The sequence below is a fragment of the Eurypyga helias genome, unplaced genomic scaffold (assembly GCF_000690775.1).
Source record: "Eurypyga helias isolate BGI_N326 unplaced genomic scaffold, ASM69077v1 scaffold38261, whole genome shotgun sequence".
Lineage (NCBI taxonomy): Eukaryota > Metazoa > Chordata > Aves > Eurypygiformes > Eurypygidae > Eurypyga > Eurypyga helias.
Genome location: NW_010232168.1, coordinates 14,477 through 23,346, shown reverse-complemented (window position 1 = coordinate 23,346; position 8,870 = coordinate 14,477). Strand labels below are relative to the sequence as shown.

Sequence of the window (8,870 nt, the reverse complement as noted above, 5' to 3'; positions counted from 1 at the left end):
CCCGGTATTTCTCCGCGGAGAGATACCGTGCTCGACCGGGAAGTATCCCTGCCGTGCTCGGTTGGCGGGCACGAGCGGGATGAGTAGCATGCCGCCGCCGTGATCCCTTCCATGGGGGTTTCCACGTGAGTGCCTTGGCGTTCATTTCCATTCACAAAGCACGAAATCGCGTCCTTGGCGCTTGCGAGGAAATCGGGCCCTCCCGGCTGTTAGCAGCAGGTAGTTTCATCGCGTTTCCTGTGCATCACGTTAGCTGGGCTGTTGCGTCGCGAGCGCTCTAAGGGAAGTGCCCCCGCCGCAGCCTCGTGAGCGTGTCTGGAGGCGAGCGATGAAAAGCCGTGGCGCTGACGCCTGTGGTGCTGACACCTTCGGTTCTGTCTTTCAGAAAATGGCAGTTAATGTGTATTCTACTTCAGTGACTAGTGATAACTTGAGTCGACATGACATGCTCGCGTGGATCAATGAGTCTCTGCAACTGACGCTGACGAAGATTGAACAGCTGTGCTCAGGTAAGGGGGCTCAGCGTGGGGGGAATTCCACATTTGAGGTGTACCCTAGGTCTGTAGAAACGCAGCTGAACCCCGTGAGCTCTTGGTGGCCCTTTACACCATGCTGTTGGCTAGATTCCTGGTACAGAGAGATTCATGGGCAGTGTTACAGTCTGGTTGTGGCTAGAGTTTTACTGAGAGGGTTGTTAATAACATAAGCTTAATGAAAAGGCACGTTCTTCTGACTCATTGCAGCGTAGATGCAATGAGGAGAAATGGGGGTTAATGTAGAGAAAAGGTTCCTTGGAGAGGGTGTTTTCCAGTGGGGAATTCAGTCCTGATGGATAGAGTAAGTCTTACAGGTGTAGTAACTAGCATAAAGAAATGTGATTTCTCACAGAAGAGAACTGCTAGGAGGTTGGGCTGGAGGCGCAGTGTGAGGAAGGCACGCTGGTGACTCTTGGGTTCACCTTCAGGGCTTTACAACACCTTATGGCAAAGGAGCGTGTTGGCCTGTGTCACCCCAGCTTGCTTCAGCTTGAGCTGATTTCAGCACGTCTCAGTCTCGGGGAGGGATGGACGCAGAAAAGGGGAAGTGATCGTGGTGCAGAAATGGAGTCAAGTGCCCTCATGGGAAGGAGAGTGTGCTGAGGGGGAGGCTTGTGGAAATGAATAAAAACAGTGGTCTGTGGAGTAAGAGCTGAAAAACCCCCATAGCTAAAACTGCAGCCTGGGTAAAAGATGGTGATTTGGGTAATGGCACCAGGCAGGTGAAAGGGACTTGCTGAAAAGGGGAAGTGCAGCTCGTAGTGTGAGTTTGAGGTGAGGTGTTGCTCGCAGAATGAGAGATGTGGAATTAAAGGAGGAATAAATTTAAAATAGGTGTGGGGCTGTGAACGCAGCCTGGGGCAGAAACATTCACAGAGATTACAGGGAAGGAGAGGGCTTACTACAGACATCCGGCAGGTATTTGTAGTGGCTTTTGTCTAGGGAGATGATTGAGAAAAACTGTGAGGATGAAGGAACTGAAGATCTGCAACCAGAGGAGTGAGGGAAGTGGTAAGCATTGTCTGCTTTCAGATAGGCAGGTTAGACACCTGTCCTGTGCAGCGTTGATGTGTAGGGCTGAGAAGTTTTGTTAGCACTGGTGTGAGTCCTGAATGCTGCCAGAGCTTTGTCTCTGGGGAGCGAGGATGATTAATACTGGCTCTGCAGAATTGCAGCTCATCTATTTTCTGGAAAAGGCTGTGAGAGCTGTTGATGTGGTATGAGCTGCGTAACGTCCCTTCCCTGTGTCTGCAGAAATACTTCATGCCTCTGCAGGTATGGAGGTGGCTTTGGCTGGCTGTCAGAGTCCTGTGAAAACAGGAGTTTTTAAGCTTGCTTTGCTACCTCTAGCAAGGGCAGCAGTGACAGCAGCAGTGTGGGGTTGCATAAATGCACAAAAGACAACCTTTGGCTTATGCTGTGACCTCTTTTTTTTTTTTTTTTTAATCCTGTGTATCGCTTGGGCTGCTGATAGTTGGCAAAACCCTGTTTTCTAGCAAGTCATCTATTTTTTTGAGCTGGGCATCGGAGTTGTTCAGCAAGTGACCTGAAATGCAGGGGAGACCAAAGAGCAGTATTTATTTGCACCAGTGGATGAGCAGCAATCCTCTAGTAGCAGGTTAAAGTGGGAGCCCCAAAAGATCTGCAAAATGTCTTGATAAGAAGCGGACAGTACAGGACTTCGTTACCTGTGGTTGAGATGAGCTTTGGGCAAGGCCGTGATGTGTGACTTCTGGCTTTAGGTACCTCACGAAAGCGTGTCTTTAGGTTAAGGCTCCCGTTACTCTCCGTGTGCGCCAGGTTCAGTGACGCCGGGGGGTGGGATAATGCTCGGGGTGCTGCGCTGGTACCTGCACTGGCACAGGTCGCAGATCGTTACTGCAGGTGAGGATGTTGCTTAAAAATACATCTTTAATGGGTCCATATGTTCTCCAAAAGCTCTCTTTTTGGAGGTGGCTCTGTATTATTGTGGCCAAAGGGAATCCCTCTTCTGCTCTTACTGCAGCCAGAGCTGAACTGAAGGACCTGAAGGATTTAAAGTTAATAGAAACGCTGTCTCATTTCAGTTCTCTGGTTGAAATCACCCCGGCTTAATTTGGCCTCTTGCTTTTGAGGGCACCGTGAGTTGTGTGCCGGTTCTGCTTGTAGTAAGTAAACTTATTGCTATTTTAATAATGATTAAGTAACTTTGAGAATAGTTATTTTTCTAGTTTAGCCTTATTAGTGCTGATAAGAGATGACGTGCCTCTTGGACATGCGGCATGTCTCGCACCTGGGCTGATGTCCACGGGGAAAGGAAAGTCAAATTGCTCGCTGGATTTTGGTTTTTCCCTTGGAATTAACGGAGACAGGATTGCTCTTGAACTGTTCCGAGCAAGTCACGAGACCAAAAGTTTGATTAGGCTTGTTTGTTTGTGGCCACGCTGCACCAGAACAGGAGGCTGAAGGCTGCTGTTTCCTTGCTTTTGTTGCCTTTAAGGGCTTGTGTAGCAGAGGAATGAGTCGGGTCGGTTTGCCCATCTGACTGAAGAGTGACCTAGGTGGGCTGGGGGGCTGACCTGACTCACCCCTGGATTTGTGTTCTTTTCCTCTTGGCAGGTGCCGCATACTGTCAGTTTATGGACATGCTCTTCCCGGGTTCTGTAGCGCTCAAGAAAGTGAAGTTTCAAGCAAAATTGGAACATGAGTACATTCAAAACTTCAAGGTTCTACAAGCAGGTTTTAAACGAATGGGTGTTGACAAAGTAAGCTGGGTTGTAACTCGTTCTCTGCTCTTGACGTCAAAGTCGTTGGAATGTACTTTAAAATTTAGAGCTGAGTAAATCTGGGAACAGAGGTAGTTTGGTTTGTAAATCTCAAAATGTTTGGGTTTGGTTTGCCCTGGGGCCCTCACTTGGTTTAGGGCAGTATCTGCTTTACTCCAGCGAAGGCTAGGTCTCCGGTTTGTAACGATGGGGTGAAGGTGTCCGTTTCAGTTCTGTGCTGCTTGTGTTGCACAGACTAACACTGAAGTTTCAATGAGGTGAGGTTTAGTCGAGCTTCCTCTTTGATTTGTCTTTGGACCTGGTATGTTCCGTAACCTACTGGCGTGGTCCGAAGGATTTCAAATGCCTCTTTACAAGCACGCGTAACTCTGAGCTGGTGAAAATGAGATCTGTGAAAAAGCTTTTCAGGTCAAATCATAGTTATGCTTATGGAAGGGTGATTTATCCAGGGAATAGTTCCTGGGAGGGTGTTTGGTAGGATGCAGAACACTCCTGTGTTGCAGCTTTTTCCTGTCTCATCCTGTGTTGGGGACCAGCTTCATCACACCCCGGATTGTCTTCTGCGTGGGGGAAGTAGCTGGTGCGGTATGGCCGGAGCTGGGCAGCCAGCTATGCTTTCAGAGGCTGAGTGACCACGTAACGGACCCCTGCCAGGTCCTGCACTCTCAGCTCGTGGCCTGCAGACAAGGTGTCACAGTAGGCTACATCTTTTTAATAATCTTCGGTTATACTCCTCATCCCAGAGAAGCTGTGATTGCAAAAAGGCGATGCTTAGGTCTTATAGCCGTTCAGCGTGCTAGCAGTCTGAAACGGGTCAGCACTTCAGAATGGTGAAAGCTGGCACTGGATGAGCCAGGTTCAAATTCACAAAGTTCTGTGTTGAAACTTGGTGTAGTGGAAACCTTGCTGCAGAATTATTTATTTGAGTTTGGACTCAAATAAATAATAGGAAACCTTGCTGCAGAATTATTTATAATTGTTTGGACTCTCACAGTGAAAACATGATTGGTTTTTAATCCAGTTATTAGGAAAAATCCTACTGTTTCATCCCCTGATGAATTTGACTTTTCTTTTTTTCCTCCCTCCTCCAGATAATTCCGGTGGACAAACTAGTGAAAGGAAAATTTCAGGACAACTTTGAATTTGTTCAGTGGTTCAAAAAATTCTTCGATGCAAACTATGATGGGAAGGAGTATGATCCTGTTGCTGCTCGACAAGGCCAGGAGACAGTAGCACCAAACCTTGTCGCTCCAGTGGTGAACAAACCCAAGAAGTCTCTCAGCTCTAGCGGTGCAGGTAGAGAAAATAGCTCAGAGATTATCTAGATACTGGTATGAACTTGGGGAAAATAAGGCTGAGTTGCTGTTTAAAAGTGGTGTATGAAGTTACAGGGGTTTGCATCTTGTTTCAGAGATGCTAGGGTTCAAACACTGAGTCTTTCTGTAGTATCCAGTTGTCTGGAAGCTGCAGAAAGAACAGTCTTCTCTAAAAGAGAAAATGGCAAGGATTGGTGCCAAAAAAAAAAGGTATGTCACATGGAGTCAAGAAGAAACGCGTATCCAAACTCTTACACACCTAAGCGTGTTTGAAGGGGGATTGTACCTTGACAGAAGGCAGAAAGGTGTTCCAAGAGGAGCTAACACTGCATTAATCTTGCAGCCCCACAGAGGCCCATCGTTACGCAGAGGCCTGCAGCAACTCCAAAGGCCGGCTCTGGAATGGTCAAAAAGGCCGTGGGAGACGAGGAATCAGCGGGATTGATTGAGCAGGTGCGTTCACCGCAGCAGCCCCCGAACGGCCAGCCTATTGGCCTGTGCCTTAGCCGTCTGTGTGCAGGTTTCTGTTAACAGTGTGGAATGGCTGGGTTGGGCAGATGGAAGAAAATGATCTGAATCTAGTGAGCTCGTTTAGAATCACTTAATTGGAAGCCGTCGTTGCAAGGGCCTTGCTCTCCTGGTCGGAGCGGAGCCCCTCCTGCAGCGCATGAGTGCCCAGACATTCAAACCTAGTGTGTGCCATAGCCCACATAGCTGGCTTTCGGTATGTCCACAGCTGTCTTGCAGCTTTCACAGCATTCCAACTGAGCTATGAGCAGCTGCTCCCTCACTGGAATACTGTGAGACAACTCAAACCGCCCTCGGCGTGAGCGTTGCCTTGAGAGTCGGTGTTAGCGTGGAAGAGGGCAGTCACCGTTTGACCTCGTGCACGTCACGAGCCTTTAGAACCTCCGAGCGGTGCTGCCTGTGTTGGACTGGGTGTGTGTCGTGGCAGTACTGCTGCAGTTTGAGAAGCAGACCTCTTCCTCCTCACACGCTTCCCTTCCCCCCACCTCTTGGTGACTCCTGAAGTGCTTTGCATGTTAGCATCCTGCGCAAAACCTCGGGGACCCGCCTTTTGAACTGATGCTACTGAATTCTCTCTTTGGATAAATTATTGGTGCCTTTTGGCAGATCAATGTATTGAAACTCACTGTTGAAGATCTGGAGAAGGAGAGAGATTTCTACTTTGGCAAATTGAGGAACATTGAACTGATCTGCCAGGAGAACGAAGGGGAGAATGACCCCGTGTTGCAGAGGATTGTGGAAATTCTCTATGCCACAGATGTAAGTAATCTGGTATAAACTGAATTGCAGTTCCTCCCTCCCCTCGTAATTGGAAGCTGGTTTGTTTTCCAGGGCTCCCTCTAGTTCTCCTTGTCTCTTTTCCCTTAGGCTTATGGCCTAGCTTTTTCCTGCAGTGACCTGGTTGTAGTCAGGCAGCAGACCAGGTTAGCTTTTCAGGAAGAGTAGGTAACAGGTAGATCAAAGATGAGGAAAATAACTCTCTGGTACCACATCTTGGTGCAGTAAAAGGTGATAGCTCTCTTAAGGGGAAACAAAAAAGCCTACAGAGTGGCCAGGACGTGGTTTGGCATCTGATTTTCATTAAAGCCCTTGTTTTATTCCCCTTCAGGAAGGCTTTGTGATACCTGACGAAGGAGCACCGCAGGAGGAACAAGAAGAGTATTAACAGACCACATACTGTACCAGCAGAGCAGCAACATCGGAATTCTTTGCCCCAGATCATGTGCTTAACTGTAAAATACTCCACTTTATTCTTAGAGGACTCACTGGTTTCTTCTCATAAGCAAAAAAAGTACCTCTTCTTAAAGTGCACTTTTGCGGAAGTTTCACTCTTTACGGTGGGTTTGAGTTCGCTCTTTCCCACTCTGCAGCAGAGCAGTATTCACACCGAGGTGGTATCGTTAGGGAGCAAGAGGCTGAGTATTTGGAACTTGTTGCAGAATGGTGTGCTGGTAAAACACTGGTTGGTGGGAGGACCCTTTCTTGTCGAAGGGGGTGCGTAGGAGAGGAGCGAAAGACTGACTCACAGGAAGGTTGAGTTAATGTGAAATTGCAGCACAGAAACGATAATAAAATGCCTTAAGAGTATTTAAAATATGCTTCCATATGCCAAACTGAAGTAACGTGACAGGAGATTTTATGTGCTTCGTGCGGGGTAGACGCTGGTGTAACTCCATTCGCTGCTGTCCGAGAGGCCTGGCCTGGCAGTCTCGCTGTCAGCGGCTGCTCAGAAGGGGCTGGTAGAGCAAAGCTCCGTTCCTACAAAAAGCTGCTTCCTGAGTGATCAGTTCTCCATGAAATAGGCCTAAACGGTGCCTGTCACAAGATTAGAGGGAGTATGAACAGCTGAGACACATAAATTACCTTGAGGAGTGCTAAAGCCCTTTTCTGCGGCATGGTGGCTAACGACTTTGCCAAAACGTACTGTGTTTTCTGTAGGAAAAACAATGAAAAAAACAAAGCAAAGGACATCCCGTCTTTCTGCCCAAAATGATCTTTGGAACTACTGTTCCTTCCTGGCTCTCGTTTCCATTTGTCCTGTTCCTCTTTATTTTGCTTGATAGCCTTTTGGTCTCACGTGTCCTGTTCTCTTGCCCAGCCCCAGGAATGCTGGTCGAACCCCGCAGTCGTAACGGCACCTGCGCTGGGCAGCGGTCGCAGCGTGAGAGCGAACCGAGCACGTGAGGATGGGGACTTCTCGGTCTCTTCTTCTCCCCTTTTTCCTTCTCTTTCCTCTCTAACCCGGGCATAGCAATACCCGCCAGTTCAGCAGTCTTCTGGGGTAAAAACTAAAAGATGCTGGCTAACAGAGCTAATGTTATGGCAGAAAATACAGTACTGAGACTAACTTAAATATTAATATTTAAATACTTTCCTTAACTGTCCTTTCTTTTGCTCCCCTGCCCCTCATTACTGTTGTGTTTGGCAAGATCCTGCAAGACTTCTGAACCCCTTCACTACTGAGATTGACCAGACCTGTTGTGCTTGTATTCATTCGTTCCTGGTGGTAGCTTGTCCTGAAACGTGTGTAGGAGAGCATTTTATGGTAATTGTCGTGTAGTGCATGAATCTTTGTGAAATTCAGAGGAAAAACCCAAATCAGTGAATGCCAAAAATGCAAGTGTCTAGCCATTGTTTAAAATTGCAGTGGTGCTATTTCTCTTGTGGCCTTTTAGACTTTGGTTGCCCTAAAAACTCCATTTTACTGAGAAACCATCTTTGACTCGGATTTTTCTTGACAGGGTTTTTCTATTTTAAGCAGTTTCTAAATAAAGTTCTGTACTTCAAGAGTGTCATGTCTGCTGGAGTCTTTCGTGCTTTCAGATGCGATTAGGCAGAGCTGAGGCTCCTGGCAGTTCGTGACGGCGTGTGTGGGACCAGGAACATCAGCTGTCGTTCCCCAGCCCTCCGCAGCCGTTGCTCGCTCAGTAGCAGTCCTGCCGAGCCTTCGGAGCATGCCGGGGCGAACCTTTGCTCGAGTTCTTTCCCCCCCGCTGAGGGGATGAAATGTGAGTGTACCGTCGGCTCCTCCTGGTGTGAAAACGGGGCTGTGTGAGAGGAATGCTGTCACGTGACTTGAAATAGGTGTACAGTCTTGGAAAAGGGCTCAACCTGGTCACTGGCTGTAAAGAAGTAAGACACTAACTGCAGCTGTTGCCAGCCTCCGAGCAGGTTGGCTGAACGTAGTTGGTTGTGTCCGTTGTGTGTCGCAGAGGTGAGCTTACGCGGCGCTGTCGTAGAGGTGCGCGCAGCCCGGCGGCTGCCGAGGGGTGCTTGTCTGGGCTATCCAACCTGGGGGTTGGAGCTGTCCCCCGCAGGGCTTGGCCAGCGCGCCGGGGAGCACCCTCCCTCCCCCGGAGTGCTCGGGGCTGCCCTGTGGTGAAGAGCAGGCGTTGCTGGCGTTGCCGCTGGTGCCGCAGGACTGGCGTTGGCAGCCCCGCAGGCGCTGCACGGGGCTGCTGATGCACATAAAATCTCCTTCACCGTTACTCACTTGCTTTGAGGCTGGAAGCATATTTTTCGTGACTCTAAGTCCTCCGTCACTCCAGTGACTCCAAGCGAAGGTCGGCAGTAGTCCGCCGCTGAATTGGAAGAGGATTTCCGGGGTGTCCGCTCTGTGCGGTCCGCTTGCGCGCTGTAGGACATGGCTGCTTTAACGGGGTTGTGTGCAGAACTGTGACACGCCCGGCTCGGCAGGGTGCCCTTGGGGGAGTTTTGGGGCTTGT

The 8,870-nt window shown here is 49.0% G+C and overlaps 1 protein-coding gene across 2 annotated transcripts; it reads left to right on the top strand.

Moving 5' to 3' along the window:
* The first annotated feature begins 384 nt into the window (after window positions 1–384).
* MAPRE1 (microtubule-associated protein, RP/EB family, member 1) lies at window positions 385–6,432 on the top strand. 2 transcript variants are annotated; one of them, XM_010161318.1, is made up of 6 exons: window positions 385–509; window positions 3,135–3,280; window positions 4,393–4,597; window positions 4,961–5,070; window positions 5,752–5,904; window positions 6,254–6,432. In XM_010161318.1, the coding sequence occupies exons 1-6, from the start codon at window positions 389–391 to the stop codon at window positions 6,308–6,310; spliced, it is 792 nt and encodes a 263-aa protein (XP_010159620.1). In that variant the 5' UTR covers window positions 385–388; the 3' UTR covers window positions 6,311–6,432. The 2 variants fall into 2 exon arrangements, with proteins under 2 accessions (XP_010159620.1, XP_010159622.1); XM_010161320.1 differs by having other exon boundaries at window positions 389–509; window positions 4,393–4,582.
* The last annotated feature ends 2,438 nt before the right edge of the window (window positions 6,433–8,870 follow it).

Coding starts and splice junctions, on each gene's coding strand:
- MAPRE1 (XM_010161318.1), top strand. CDS start 389: ATGGCAGTTAATGTGTATTCTACTTCAGTGACTAGTGATAACTTGAGT. Junction 510..3,134: donor GATTGAACAGCTGTGCTCAG/GTAAGGGGGCTC, acceptor TCCTCTTGGCAG/GTGCCGCATACTGTCAGTTT. Junction 5,071..5,751: donor CAGCGGGATTGATTGAGCAG/GTGCGTTCACCG, acceptor GCCTTTTGGCAG/ATCAATGTATTGAAACTCAC.